The sequence below is a fragment of the Cricetulus griseus genome, chromosome 3 (genome assembly GCF_003668045.3).
Source record: "Cricetulus griseus strain 17A/GY chromosome 3, alternate assembly CriGri-PICRH-1.0, whole genome shotgun sequence".
Lineage (NCBI taxonomy): Eukaryota > Metazoa > Chordata > Mammalia > Rodentia > Cricetidae > Cricetulus > Cricetulus griseus.
The window spans coordinates 19814016-19829546 of NC_048596.1; the positions used below are offsets into that span (position 1 = coordinate 19814016).

The window sequence follows — 15531 nt, forward strand, 5'->3', positions numbered from 1 at the left end:
AAGTTCACCTCACTCAGACTTCCCCAGTCCCTTCTGACTGTGGCTTGGAGGACCAGGTTTATTCTATTCTCTGATGAACAATCCAGTTCCAGGGCTGTCCGGAGTCATCAGTAGTAGTGATGGAAGCCTGGGCAGCAGACATGCTATGATGCTATGGCTGTTTTTTCAGTTTGGGTTCTCCCCTCTTGGTGGCTGGGAGAGAAGGGACCCTTGTACAAAAGCTGGAGGGAGGCACTCTGGAAGGCAGTGGCCCTCACCTGACAAACACATGGCTGAGGGTGTGGTTCCAGGCGTGGCTCATGCCCCAAGGATGGGGAGATGTGGCCCTATGTTCTCCTATTGGGTTGCCTGCTAGTGGACAGCGGGCAGAGCTGGCTTGGTGGAGCATGCCTGCCAGAAGCAATGTGCCAGGCAGGCTCTTCCCAACCCGTGCAGAGGGAGCAGGTGGCCTGGGCTGCAGGGAGGGGGCAAGGAGACCCCCAGAGGGAGGGGCATAGGAGAAGAAATTGAAAAAGCAAAGTAGGGGGGGCAGCTTGGAGTGTGTGGCTGGCCAAGCGGTTGTTTAATGAGTAAATGTGCCGGGAGCACTAATGAGCTGTGTTCATTCATGGTAAGCTGCCTCTAGGATCGGGGAGCCTGCCTGGCTCTGAGGTGGAGGAGCCAGGGATGGGAGCCAACTTGGGGAGCTGCCTGGCTGCTGGGGCAGGGCCTCCCATGATGGGCTGGTGGGGGAGTCTTTGTCCTGGGCCTGAGTTGCCCTCCTTCTTTCCCTCTCTTCAAAGGAGAGGCCAGGCCTTGCCAGGCGTTGACAACTTGGCTTGGGGCCTGCTTGGAACTCACTGGCCAGGCTGGTCTGGAAGCTTCTAGTGTAGGGACTAGCTCTCAAGAGCCATATACAAAGTTGATCTTGCACCCCTCCTACGGACTCTCACCCCTCCCACACCCATTCTCCCCGTGACTCTGAGAACCCCAGGGCATGTCGCCCAGTTAATCAACACTCTCCCCTTCCCCACATGGGTTCTGGCTTCCAGGAGCCTCCCCCCACCCCCAGATGATGGGATTCGAGGAGTGGAACACCACTGGAACAGAAGGTCAGAGGCTCCTCCAACAGTTGAGTGCTGTCTGTGATGGGCCTACTAAGTGCCAGATGCTGGGGTAGGTGCCAAAGGAGGAAGTGAGGAAGGGGGGGTAGCACTTTGCTCCTGGGGTGTCAGGGAAGGAGCACAAGTGTGAACAGCTCCAGCTACTGAGGAAAAACAATTCAGACACTAAAGATTGAGGATTTCCTTGTGTTGGAGGCTGGGGATTGGCTGGTTTTCAGGGAAGAGAGGAGAGTGGCCCTTTGGACTTGGGCCTGGAAGGTGGGAGGTTTTGAGATGCACCATGTAAGGACCCCCTGAGAAAGCTCCCTTCCCCGAATTACTAAATTTGTGCTCAAGAGCCCATAGCTGGGTGGAGGCCATGCTCTGTAATCAGAAGCATGATCCAGAGCTTGAAAAAAATCAGCCACCAAGTGTGGCATTCTGGCTATAGTGCCCTATGCACTAGGACAGTGGAGATACTGAAAAATTTTAGCCAGATTTGGAAAACAACAACAACAACAAAGGTTCTAGGCAGGTCACACACCTCTACTCTTGTGGTATCTTACCTCTGTGATGGGGACAAACTGCTGCCATGCTGGGCTTAGCCTCTCAGACCTGTCCCTTTCTGCTTTCCCCTAAGCGGGGAGGAGAGGCCACTCTGCAGCAGCTCCACTAGGGGAGCATTTTATGCCCGAGCGTTCCTGCTACCTCCTTTGCCCAGTTGTGTTATCCTCACATGGGGCCCTGACTCATGGGGCTCAGCCTACTATGAGCTTAGGGCTTGTGTGGAGGCTGCAACAGAGCAGGGCTTGACAGAGCCATCTGCTATTGGAGAAAGTCATCCTCTTTGACTGAGGGCAAAGCATGGAGCTGTTCAGGAGGAAGGGGACACCCACATTGCCAGTCAGATCACCCAATCAACCCTGATGATCAATGGGATGACAGATGTCTCAGCCGGATCTCCCTCACATCAGGAGCTCAGCTCTTTAGAGCACCAGCAAGTCACAGCTGTCCTCAGTTTGGGGGAGGGGCTTTGCCTTTTCTGGGGTTGGAGGGAATTCTGTCCCTCACTGGATTTCCTATTCATACCCACACCCCCAACTCTGCCAGAATAAGAAAAATCCTTGCCCATGGGACTGTGAAGCCCGGGGTCCTACACAGGTGGCAGATGTCTGGGTGATGTTTTTCTCCTAAACAGGTTGTGTCTCTCCCCACTCTGCCTTCGGCCTTTTGATGATAGGACCAAATATCCCTTTTCATCTGTTGCCACCTGTCAGGTGTGGAGAAGGCCTTGTGTGCTTGGAGCATGCTTGCTGGATCTCCAAGACTCCCTGACAGGCGGGCTTCCTCATTGGTACACCAGTAAACCTCCCCACCCCCACCCCAATACAAAGTCCAGTCAGGACTCTTGTCACCCCTGCTGGCTGGCTTCTGTTCCATGGAGAAAGGGGTGCTGCCATTTGGGGAGAGAGTGCGTGTTAAGGGGGAGTAACCTGGCCTGGAGCTTTTGTGTTCTCTCAAGGTTCTGCCCTCAAGATCCCAGGCTGAGCAAGGGTAGGCAGCTTGGAGGGCCACCTGGGACCAAAAGCTTCACCAACAATTGATAAAGGAAGTTGTTGGGGCTTGGTGACCTCTTCAGCCATCTGGAAAATCTGTGGTCCCAGGGAAGGTGTGGCTGGTGGTGGTGGGGTGAGAGTCCCTTTACTACTCTGGGCCAGCAGCTGTGGTGCTGAAGTGACTGGTCTAAATGTGTACATCCTTGCAGAGAGAGAGAGGCGGGGGAGGGAGGGAGAGAGAGAGACAGAGAGACAGAGAGAGAGAGAGAGAGAGAGAGAGAGAGAGAGAGAGAGAGAGAGAGAGAGAGAGAGACTCAGAGCTCATAGAGCAGGTCCAGCCTGCAATCCCCCCTCCCCCGAAGACCCTGGCGCCTGGGAGGTTGCACCTTTGAAACTGTATGCCAACGGCTGGGCCTCTGCTGCAGGAGAGGAGTGGTGGGGAGGAAGCGGGCGGTGGTCCGTGGGGCGAGGGGGCGGGCGGGGAGGGAAGAGTCTGGCCCTGGATGTGTGCTTTTCGATTGATGGATGACTGCCGGGTGTGAGCGAGCGTGCGGGTGTGTGTGTGTGTGTGTGTGTGTGTGTGTGTATGTGTGTACGTGTGTGTGTGTGTGTGTGTGTGTGTGTGCGCGCGCACACGCTAGGTGCGCGCGCGCGGGGCCTGCCCATTTTCCTCCTCGCAGCAGTCAGTTGGGAGCTGGAGTGAGGGAGAGGGAGACGCCGGCAGCGAGCTCTGGGAGAGGAGTCGTGCGCCCTCCGTTTAAGGCGCCTTTCCTGGGTCCGAGTACTGACGGGGTCGCTGGGAGCATCTAGGTGCCACCCGGGCCGCTAGGGCGCATCGCACGATCTCCCCCGGCTCTTGGGTGACTCGGCGGGATAGCACCTGGGGACGGCCCCAGACGGTGATGGTCAGCGGCTGCAGCCGGCTGGCACGCGAGCGGGACACTGTGAGGGCACCATGGCGCTGACGCCCCAGCGTGGGTCCTCCTCGGGGTTGAGCCGACCGGAGCTATGGTTGCTGCTGTGGGCAGCCGCGTGGCGCCTGGGGGCCACGGCGTGCCCCGCCCTCTGCACCTGTACGGGCACCACCGTGGACTGCCATGGCACGGGGTTACAGGCCATCCCCAAGAACATCCCACGGAACACTGAGCGCTTGTGAGTACCGCTCCATCCGTCCGCGGGGACTCCTCCCCGCCCCAGGTTGCTCTTCCACCCTGACGCATCCGAGGGCCGGGGATGGGGTGGGAGGCGCAAGACTGTTGGGCTCCGTAGCCAGTAGAGGAGTCAGTGCCGTTGGTAGGTCTTTTAGGAGCCAGAAGCCAGGAGCGCCGCTGTCTCCCGGTGCCGGATTCAAAGGCTGCAGGACGGGTTGTCAGCCCATCTTCACACCTGCCCCTTGCGCTCTGCATGGTGGCAGGCCCTTCCCCATCGCACAACACTTTATTCCGCCAGGATACTTGCGAATCGGTGCCAGAGATCCTTCCTGGCACCCAGGAGAAAAGCTTCCCCCACACACCAAGCGCAGTGTCTCCTTTTGGACACTTGGGGCTTGGCTGGGTTCTGAGAGAGCAGGTGAATTTGGGCTCCTAGGGCTGGCTGCTTGGTGCCACGGAGCAGAAGTTTCTGGGCTCCTATTCTACCATTGTTTGTCTCCAAAGCCTTGGTAATTCTTCCCTTAAAGGTGTCAGCAACCTACCCCTCCTTCTGTCCCCATCCACAGCCCAGGGAGGCAGACAATGGGACCTGAGAGCCTTTTGGTTTGGGGTTTAGGGTATGTGACATTCAGCACTCTGTAAGGGTTGGATGTGTCCTGGACTAGGAGCCCAGGAATGATACTAGAGGAGAGAGGTGAAATGCTTGGAGTGGGGCTCAAGGTTGAAGACATTGACGGTGATGAGTCTTAAAAACTACCATTCCTCTCCCCTTGTTCTCATCTACTTCTGGATTCTTGAGGAAACTCCACCCTTTCTAGACCTGCTGATCACCGTAGAGCATGTGTTTACAGACCTGTATGATGTGTTTCTGTTTTCCTGCCGAATGTGCTCTGTGTGAAATCCCAGCACCTAAGAACACCACAGCAGTGTGAGACCACGGGTCTGTGGGTCTTGCAAGTAGATTTCTAGTCACACACAGCCTTTGTACAGCTCTCAGAGGTGACCGCACTGGGAGCTTTTGATTGCTACTTTGGAAAAGGTTGCTGGCTTCTTTGAAGCTGGTTTCCTCTTTCTTCCCACACTCCTGGGTGACTGCAGTGAGCTCCAGAAAAGGTATACATATTTTGCTAACTTCCGAGCATATTTTCATGAGTCGCAGCTGGTTGGCGGCAAATCCTGGGGAGAACTGGTTTGGGACGTTCCTGTGACAGTTTCAGAGACTTTGCAATCTGCATGCAATCTAGATGGGAATTGGTGTGTGTGTGTGTGTGTGTGTGTGTGTGTGTGTGTGTGTGTGCGCGCGCGCGCGCGTGCGTGTGTGCACGCGTGAGCGCGTATGTAGAAATTGGTGGGTGGCACCAAACTGAGTTTCCTTTAGGCAGCTTCATGGACCTGGAGAGGAACGAATGACCAAAATGTCTAGTGGACCTCTGAGGTCATCAGTCACCTGATTGTCCTGTTCTGGACACAATTCCTGTCCCCTGCTTTATGTAGTGGCGAGTTTCTCCTGCAGCTGTTACGCTGGCAGCAGCCTGCATGTGAGACACACGAACTGCTCTCCTTTGCTTTGCAACCTAGACTCTTGTGCATTCTTCTTTTCCCACTACCTTGAATGTCTAAGATAGGGTCTGTTTTTGACTTTTATGAATTCTGTAGTCTTTTTTTTTCTTTTGAGACAGGGTTTCTCTGTGTAGCCTTGGCTGTCCTAGAACTCATAGAGATCCACCTGCCTCTGCCTCAAGTGCTGTAATTAAGGGGGTGTGCCACCACTGCCTGGCTCTTTAGTTTTTTTCTAGTCAGTGAGATGAAGTGAATCCCGGGATAGAGCAGAGTTGGTTCTGTGAATTATTGGCTGAGTGACTTTGGACAAGTTACCAGACTTCTCTGAGCCTTAGTTGCTTTCTGTCAGGACATGGAGTTTGGGCTACATTAGGTTTCTGCTTCTTGGGAGGATGAAGGTAATGCTCAGTAGAGACTTCTGATACTTGCTAAGTAAGGGGCTGTCATGGTAGCACAGGATATGTCTCATGTTTATCTAGCCAGTGCCTGCCCTGGGTGCTGAGGCCCCAACAGAGAGTGAGCCTGTCTCTGCCTTCACAGGGTGGATGGTGTGAAGGACTGGACAGGGGATTGTTAGCTAAAAGATGTAGGGACAGGCCAGGCTAGCTGTGTGGTGGGGCTGTGAGAACACTGGGCCAAGAAGACCTTTTTGGGGTGAAGGGGCTTCTCAGAAGATGGGGTGTGTTGTTAGGGTTTTGCCAAGCAAAGTACAGGCAACACAGGCAGGAGTGACCGCCTGAACACAAAACCTGCAGCTAGGAGTGGCAGGCCTGGCAGCAGCAAGCGGTTCAGATTTTCCCTGGGGCTAAATCACAGCGTTCAGACATGAGAAGAGGCTGGGGTTGTAAAGAGAGATTGGGAAGGGCCAGGAAAGCCTTTCTCCAGCTTCACATTACTCTTGGGGATGTGGGAATCAGGGTGAGCATTTTAGAGGAGTGAGACAGGTGTGCTGATTAGAGACTGTCCAGCAGCTCCCCAGGCTGGGGGATTTCTGTAGGCTGTGTGCTTGTCTGCCAGTCTGCTGGGCATCTTTGGTGGCAGCCCAGGGGCCCCAGCAACTTTATGACCACATATTTTATAACTCTGGGTTCACACGTGTTCTCCCAAGTGGGAAGAAATTGCCATGGCTTTCTGTGGAGACTTCTGGGAGGAGCTTGTGGAAAGCCCAGTGCTACTGAGGAAATTGGTCCAGCCACAGAGGCCGAGGACTGGGTGGACTGATGGGAAGGGATGCTAAATAATTCACTGTAATGGAACAATTACATCGAAGAGTGAGGATTGGAGACCTGCTGCCAAGACCCTGCAAGGGTCACATCTTTGTAGGGCCTAGGCTCAGAGGGGCTCAGCCATGCTGGCCAGATGTTAACTTTCATCCTTCCATCTTGACTTTCAGGGTTTTTTTGTTTTTCCCTTAATGTAAACAATGGTTTGCACTAGAATATATCCAGGAGTGTGATAAATAGGTTTAGTTTGTGTGGACACTGCTCTGTCCCACTGTCCTGGCACCTGTTTTTGGGCTTGCTGCTGAGTCTCCTGTGGGTGCAGAGAGGGGAAAGATGTCTGCTGAACCTTCCATTAGGTCATCCAAAGATGGGGGCAGGGCCCCTGGAAGGTCAGGATGCCATCTGCCCCCAGGTCTACCATATTCTGTCACTTGTCAGGCTGTGAGACTTGCTTTCTTGCCATTGTCTATGTCCCTGTATCTTTTGCTGGTTGGTCTATTTCACTCTAACTGCATGCATGCTGCCAAAGTTCATGGCTAGCCTGGACTCCATTCCCTGAAGCTGCATTCCATAGGGCTGGATGGTCACATTCATGGTTTGGAGGGGTCCATTTAGAGTCCATACAATGTTGGGATGGAGGCCACAAGCTGAAACGACATCTGCCATCCAGGCTTGGCTGGGTGAGCCGCTGTGGGGTCCTGTAGCAGAGAACTCTTCTGAGCAGGAGAGTTGGCCCTGGTAGGGGTGCATCTCCTGCTCTCACAGGTATTGGTATGGTAGCCAGCATGCTAAGCTCAGTGCTAGAGTCTAAGCAACTGGGTACAGGACCCAGTGGTGGTCCTTTACCTGCATGAGACCCTACTGCTCACATATAATGAGATAATGACAGTTTTGCAGGAACTATGCTGGGGTCTGGTGGCATGTGGCTGGTGTCACCTCCCTTGGTCTGTGGGAATAATATCTCATATCCCATAAGACTTTCACAAGGATCCACTCATAATGTGTTTATGAGATGCTCCACAATTCAAATCTTGGGTGCTAATACTGTAAGAAGCCCATGCTAAAGACTAGAACGTTAAGGTAGGCTCGGGAGGTACTTGCTGAGGCTTGGCCATGCTTCAGGCTGCTCTCCTGGGCTCCTGCCGCTCAGAGCATGTGGTCATCATACTTGGGCATCTTTTCTTTTGCCCCCCTGCACTTTGGATACAGGGAGAAGGAACTCTGCAGGGTGGATGGTCGTGATGGCATGACTCTGGTATCGCCTGCCTGGTGTTTTGTTAATCTTGCTCTGCCTCTTGGCAGCTGGGGCATCCTGTGGGGTTGCATTCCCTCATTCAACAGATAGCTGCTGTCTACTGGGCTCTCTGCATTTTGCCTAGTGGAAGGAGAAAGTGCCTCTCCCCAAGTTCCTGTCCAGCAGGGGATCGAGAAGAATGGCTGATAGGAGAATAAAGACATAATTGCAAATTGAGATAAGTGCTTAGGAGGAGCGCAATGCTTCAAATCCCCGGTTTCTTGCTCATGCAGTGGGGGTAATGATAGGACCTGCTTCAAAGGCTGGGCCAGAGGATTGAACTCCATAATAGGCAGAGAGGTGCTGTGTGCCTCACAGAGCCTGGCAGAAAGCAAGTGCCCAATAAATGGCACGATTATCATTGTTATTAACGTGACAGAGAGCTCCAGGGACATAAAAGGATTCGGGGCCACTCAGTGCAGGAGCCCTGCAATACTTACCCTCTTCTCTCATCGGGCAGTGGCTGGGAGTCTTTCCTTAGTACCCCATCTCGATGTGGTGCCAGGGTCTGGTCCGTGCTGCGGAAGGCTGCAAGCAGGGGCGTCCATGTTCTCTTGGGGCCCGTGTGGGGCGGTGGGGACAGGCAGCCCCCCGCGTTAGGGCCCGTGTGGGGCGGTGGGGACAGGCAGCCCCCCCCCCCCCGCGTTATCAGGAGCAGACGGGCAGGCGTTTGGCGGAGCTGCCGCCTCCAGTTCTGTGCCGGCATTAGCAGCTCGGCAGGGCTCTTGCTTAATGGGATTTTCTTCCCAAATGCTGTAATTATCGCCATACAAATACTTATTACCCAGAGCAGATGACGGCCGGGCCTTGGGCAGTAGCCAGGGAGCTGGGGTGTGCTGGGGGTGGAGAATTGGCTCCTGTTTTTGATGGAGCTTGCCACCCCCTCCTCTCCTTTCTGGAACCCAGCCCGTGGCCAACAAACAGCTGTTGGGCACCTGCCGTGTGAGCATCACATCAAGAGAGGTCTGGGTATGGGCTGGTTCCTCTGGGAGCTTGCAGCGGGTTGGGAGAGAAAGAATACGCATGCAAGGACATCTGTAGGGACAAGGAGCACAGCAGCTTCCAGCACAGGCAGGCATCAGTGTGACAATGGCCTAGTTTGCATCCTGGCTCCATCAGCTGCCACCTGGGAGACTTTGGGCAGTAGTGACTTGATTTCCTGGGACCAGTGGTGACATTTTGCTTGTCGGCTTGTAAAGTTGAAATGAAATCACCCTGATAAAGGGCTTAGCCTATTGTGCAGTTTGTAGCCGGTGTCCCATCAGTGCAGAGATGAGGGTGATTGATGGGAGGCACTTGGTGATGGCAGGGAGCGAGAGGGTGGGGGCAGGGCTGGAGCCAACTTAGGGTTTGAATCTGGAAGGCAGGTGGAGGTGGGGGAAGGGTAAGTGTGTTTGGGGACACAGAGGTGAGTCGCATGGATTTAGGGTTGGGGAGGAGGAGCACATCCACCTGAAGAATTTTGTGGATGAATTCTAGGGAAGCAGTGGCTCAAGGTACTGAGAAAGGGAAGCTGCCAGGGCGTGAGTGTGTGTGTGTGTGTGTGTGTGTGTGTGTGTGTGTGTGTGTGTGAATGTGAGTGTGTATATATGTGTATGTACTTGTATGCAAAAGCTTGCATTAATTTTTCAAAAAGTCAATGATTTTAAAATAAATTGGCAGAGTTGTCCAAATACCATCCCAGTTCAAGTTTAGTTATTTTCATCACTCACAAAGAGCCCCTGTGCTCACTGTCATATTTCATTTTGTTAGAAAAGTTTCGACAGAAGGGCTAGGAACTCTGTGTCTCCTTTAACCAGGCTCATTTTATTCCATGTCCTTTCTTAGCTATCTCACGCTCACACTTAAGACATGCATGCTCAAATGCAGTTTTTAAGGTAGGATCTCACTTTGCAGCCCAGGCTGGCTCTGAACTTACGATCCCACATCTTACCCTCCTAAGGACCAGGGTGTCAGATATGTATCACCACATATGGCCTTGTGATTTTTTTCCCCATTTAAGAATAGGATGGAGACCCTGTAAATTTTTAAGTATTTGTGCATTTTCTAAGGGCAACAAATCTACCAAAATCAGAACATCCAATAACACAATACTGTTATCTCTTCGGTAACCCATGTTCCGTTTTCATCAGCTGTTTTAGTAATGTCTTATCAACACTTTCTCCAGGTCAGACTCTGATCTAAGACCCCAGATAGCATTTAGAGGTCACGGCTCTTCATCTTTAATTGGGGTGTCTCCTCTGCCTTTGTTCTTTTTGACTCTGACATACTGAGGACTATAGTCCAACTATCAAGCAGTGTGTCCTTCAGCTTGGCTTTATCCAATTGTTCCTAAGGGTTACATCCCATTTTAACTAAGAATTCTAAATAAATCACATTGTTCCCTTCTTTGTGGCCTGTGAGGAGATACACAATGTCAGTCTGTCCTGGCATTGGTGACTTTATCTCTGATCCCTAGGTCCATAGATGTCAAGGTTCATCTGTTTTCTTCTGTGTTAAGTAATTTCTGGGAGACATTTGAAGCCGTGTGTATAAGCTGTCCTTCAGAACTTTGTCTGGGGCTTCAGGCCCAATGGTTGACTCCTGGATGCGTCTTTTCTTCACCAGCTGCTGGTAAGAAGCAATCTCCCCCTCCTCTTCGTCTGTTTGTCTATTTATAACAGACTTGTGTTATTATTTTACTTGTTGGCATCTAATTCGTTACCATTACTATTTGACGTTGAGAGTGTCTCAGATTGTGCTGGTGGGAGCCGGTGCAAGCCCATCTGGTGTCCTGTTGACAGGCCCCTTTGAGCATCTGCCCCAGGGGTTTTGAGCCGTGAGGGGCAAGTATGAATGGTGTTTTCAGGAATTCTGCTGCCTCGCTTTGGTGTGTAGAATAATTGGAATGGCATTGAAGGGCAGCAGCCAGCAGTGGGGAGAAAGTCAATTATATGATTTCTGTGGCTGGGATTTTGTCATTATTGCTATAGCTTTATTCTTTTTTTTAAATTAAAAGCTTTTTTCCCCACAAAATGGTTTTAGTTGATTTAATTCATGAAAGAGTTGAATGAGTTAGAAATTTAGATGGGTTACACACTTCAACCAGCTTCCACCAGTGATAACTTAGTAACCTCAGTGCAGTTAGCCAACTGAGAAATTAGCATAGTTATGATATTATTAACCAAGCAAAGGGCTTTCTTTTTCACCCACAAATGGCCCCCTGAATCCCAGGGGTCCACATTGTATTTTGTTACAGTCTGGGGCAGGCTTTTTGTCCTTTCTGGCTTTTCATAACCTTGACTCTTTGGAAAGATCATTAGCTAGTTATTTTGTGCAAAGTTCATTGATTTGGTTGTCTAGGTATCTGTCTGTCTAGTTTTTGAGACCTGAGTTTTACCATTTCCCTGGCTGGTCTGGAACTTACTATATAGACTAGGCTGGCCTCAAACCCACAGAGATCACTTACCTCTGTCTCCTGAGTTCTGGGACTTGTTTAGTATTTTTCATAATTTGGTTGAGCCTGTGCATTTTTGGCAAGAATGTCACAGGGGTGATGTGTCCTCAGAGTGTCATGTGGGCAGATGTATCCATGTGGCTTGTTGCTGGCTAACCTGCATCCCTGGGTTAAAATGATGTCTATTGGATTCCTCCACTGGAAAGTGACTTTCCACATTCAGATGGTGAAAGGCTTGGGGTGATGCTTTGAGACTCTACAGTGTCCTGTGTTTCCTTAAAGTGTCAGCTATTAATTTTAGCATTGACTAATGAATCTTGTCTTCAATAATCATTGTCTAATTATTATTTCCTATTTCCCAGTCTTTCTATATTCCTTAATTAAATTCTTTTGGAAGGACTCTTCCATAATAATATGCTTCCTTTTCTTGAAACAGGGTCTCACTATGTAGTCCAGGCTGCCTTCAAACTCATCATGTTCCTACTTAAGCTCCTGAATACTGGGGTTGTAGGCTAGCACCATCATGCCTGCCTGTACCTCCTTTACAGGGTGGCTTGTCTAGGGGATACCTTAGGTTTTTACTTTCCCAAGGGCACAGGTTACCCATGGTATCTGGAACATGGCACTCAAAAAATATGTGTTTAATGAGTTCTTTTCCTTTGGACAATTCCACTCTTGATGAGACATTTCATGGGTTCTGATCTTTGCTTTAGAAAATAAGGTCACAGTGACAGACTGAGCACCAGCCCACAGAGATGCCCATATCCACATCCCCAGCACACACAACCTTACTACCTTACGGTTAAATGTAGCAGATGGGATTGAGATTGTGAGACAGTGTGTGTGTATCTGTGAGGGTGATCCTGGATCACCTGAGTGGGCTCAGCATTATCAAGGTTCCCTAAAAAGGAAAGAAGGCCAGACAAGACTTAGGAAATGTGGGGACAGAAGTGAGAGATTAGAGGGTGTTGAGGAAGAGTCCACAAGCCAAGGTATATAGCCAGTGAAGTGTAAGGAAAGGGACACTCCTGAGATGGCCAGGGGCAGGCAGCCTTGAGTGCTTCAGCTTTAACCCAGTGAGACACATTGGACCCCAGAACTGTGAGGCGGTGGATTTGGGGTAGTTTTGGCTGCTAGGTATATGGTTATCTTGCCAGCCATGACAGATATTCTCAGTCATCATAGAATTTCCACAGGGCTGAGGCTGGGGTTTGGAGAGGTCCACAGGCCCAGCCTGGGAGAGACCCCGTATAGTCTAGCACAAAATTTGCATTCCCAGGCTCATCCCAGACATACTGACTCTGTAGTCTTTGGCAAAGGCAATTTCAGATTTGGGGTGCACAGAATGAGATCTGGAAGTGCTGCTTGCTCTTGGGTCTCCTAATGAAAAAAGTGCACCCTTTGAGGCCACAGGGTGCTTGCCTCTAATTCTAACCCACACTGAGAGGATTTGGGGATGAGCTGGTGGCAAAGGAAGGCTGGCGCATGTGGGAGGAGCTATGTTTTGGGTGGGGAGCACTGGGTGGAGCTGGGGAGGAGGATGAGGAGGGTAGGGCCATCCACCCTCTTGAGGTTGAGGGCCAAGGCAAGCTGCTGGCACAGGAGGCCAAGATTACCGCAGCTTGGGACTAACAGCTTCCTGGAAGAAGTGAAGGCAGGCAGAGGCAGATGGTGGGAGAGAGGGGGTGGGAAGTTTGGGGAGGAGAGGGCAGCACAGGAAACTCAGTCAAGCAGTCCCAGGGAGTTGCTTGCTTGTGTTATAGCAATGGTGGGACGGGGGCATTGACGGGGGAGTGGAGAAGTGCAGCCATAGGTCAGAGAAGGTGGACACAGAGCTGTTCCTGGATGCTTTAGAGCTTCATCTACACTCCGGTCTTGCGTAGCAGTCCTGGGAGAAGATATTACTTTAACCAGCTTCGCAGAGAGGTGGGGCCATCGGCAGTGGGGACAGGACAGCTGGCTGCTCAGTGGTTGGCTGAGAGTCCCTGAGTCATGAGGCTGTGAGATGTGTTTGTGTGTAGCTTTTAAATTTGACTGGAGCCTGCTGTTCTTCAGATGTTAATAAGGCTTTCACTCCTTTCACTCACCCAGCTCTACACAGCACCTGTCAGTGCTTAGCACTGGGGCCTTGAGGCCACCTGGTGACCCCTCTCCACTGTCGATTCCTGCCTGTGCACATTTCCTGTAAACTCACCAACTGGCACAGGGAGAGGGCATCTCATCCAGAGGTGCAGGGTAGTGAGGAGACTCCATGGGGTGCAAGGGGGTTACCTCAGGAAGTCAGTGACTGCTGGTGGGGGGTGACTGGGAGGCCTGGGGCTGTTTGGGAGGATCCTGGCTGCCCGTGCAGTTCTTGTGTGCAGGTAGCTCCCAGCTCAGAGGAAGAAATTGCCAGATGCAAGGTCCCAGTAATGAAGGGACCAGTTGAAGTTTGACTCTCAGAATAGAAAAGTACAAGGAATTGGAATTGAGTTGGGTCCAATCCCTTCACTCCTCCTGGAATTGCTGCTATTAAAAAAAATTCCCAGACAGAAACTAACACCTGTTGGTGAGGACATCAAAGCGAGCAGCTGCTGTGTAAAACCAGATGGCAATTTCTCAAAAAATTAAAAGTGGAGTTACTGGCCGGGTGGTGGTGGTGCCTGCCTTTAATCCCAGCATTCAGATGGCAGAGGCAAGTGAGTTTGGGGATGAGGCAGCCTCATCTATATAGCAAGTTCTAGGACCGCTAGAGCTACATAGTGAGACCCTGTCTTACAAACCAAACCAAACCAAACCAAACAAACTACTATATATAGTGGTTTGAATGACAATGTCCCCTATACAGCTCATATAATTCGACACTTGGTCCCAGTTGGTGGCACTGACTGAGGAAGACTCTCCAGAGGTGTAGCCTTCTGGGAGGAAGTAGGCTTTGAGAGCTCACAAGCTCTCTTTCTAGTTTGTCCTTTCTGCTTCGTGCTTGTGGTTTAAGATGTGAGTCTTCAGTGGCTAGACCCTGCTGCTATGCCGGATGCTCATACGATGGAGCTGTAAGACAAACAAACCCTTCTATAAGTAGCCTCGATCATGGTGCTTCATCATATCATAGAAAGCAAACTAATATGCTGCATGACCCAAAAGAATAGAGGACAGAGACTTGAAGAACTCTTACATACATGTTCATAGCAGCGCTGTTTCCAAAGGCCAAAGGCCAATGGATGCACAAGTCATAAACACACACAACAGACTATCATCCAGCCTTCAGTGGGAGGCTGTCCTACACACATTGCAACAGATGCGCTTGGGGGACCTTTGTGCCCGGCTGCTTTCACCAGCAGCGATCCCTTGTTCACACTGGGCTCATCTAGGAGAACAGAAGGCCCTGGGGGAGATGAGGTTGTTGTCAAGGGGCACACTCTGTACATGGAGTGTTCAGGACGTGTCCATCTGTGGAGTGCATATATTAAGTGGGGTGGGGATGGGTTGCAGGGGGAGGGAGCAGGGAAGCCGAGAACCCACTGAAGCCAGCACTCCTGGAAACATACCAAGTTAAGGCAGATCCACTCTGTGTTCCAGAAAGCCGATTGAAACATGTGTCGTGTGCCGTGTGTGTTTGACTATGGAAGAGGTGAGGAAAAAAATTATCAGTATTTTGGTTATGAGCCTAGGCTTTAATGAGCCATCTCTCGGCTGGGCATTGGTGGCGCACGCCTTTAATCCCAGCACCCGGGAGGCAGAGGCAGGCAGATCTCTGTGAGTTCAAGGCCAGCCTGGTCTATAGAGAGAGTGCCGGGATAGGCTCCAAAGCTACACAGAGAAACCCTGTCTCGAAAAACAAACAAACAAACAAACAAACAAAAAAACAAAACAAAATTACCAAACCAATAAAACAACTTGGGGATGTGACATTAGTTCAGGACTCTTTCAAATCCCTGTAGAGCCATCCCTGATTTGGGCTGTGGAGTAGGGGGTGACTGTGGCTCTTGGAGAGGAAGGTTTGCCCCCCGGAAGGGAAAGTTGGAAAGTTGGAGTGAGTTAGGCCGAGGGGAGGGCAGGCTCAAAGACTGCCACAGGGCCCAGGGTTGGAGTCTAGTGGGCCTGGGGGTTGGGAGTGCCTCAGGCACAATGGGGAGCTTATAATGCATGGTAAGGATGTTTTGTCTTGACTCCAACAGTAAAGGGGGTAAAGAGTAATTCCAGGACTTACATGGGGACCTGATTCATAGCTTGTAAAGACTCCCCTGGCT

At 51.3% G+C, this 15531-nt stretch overlaps 1 protein-coding gene across 1 annotated transcript in view; it reads left to right on the forward strand.

The window, feature by feature from the left end:
- The first annotated feature begins 3593 nt into the window (after window positions 1-3593).
- Slit1 (slit guidance ligand 1) overlaps window positions 3594-15531 on the forward strand; it is a 150622-nt gene continuing 138684 nt past the window's right edge. Inside the window, exon 1 of the mRNA XM_027407335.2 lies at window positions 3594-3790. Within this exon, the coding sequence (XP_027263136.1) occupies window positions 3594-3790 (197 nt within the window). The remainder of the gene's footprint in view (window positions 3791-15531) is intronic.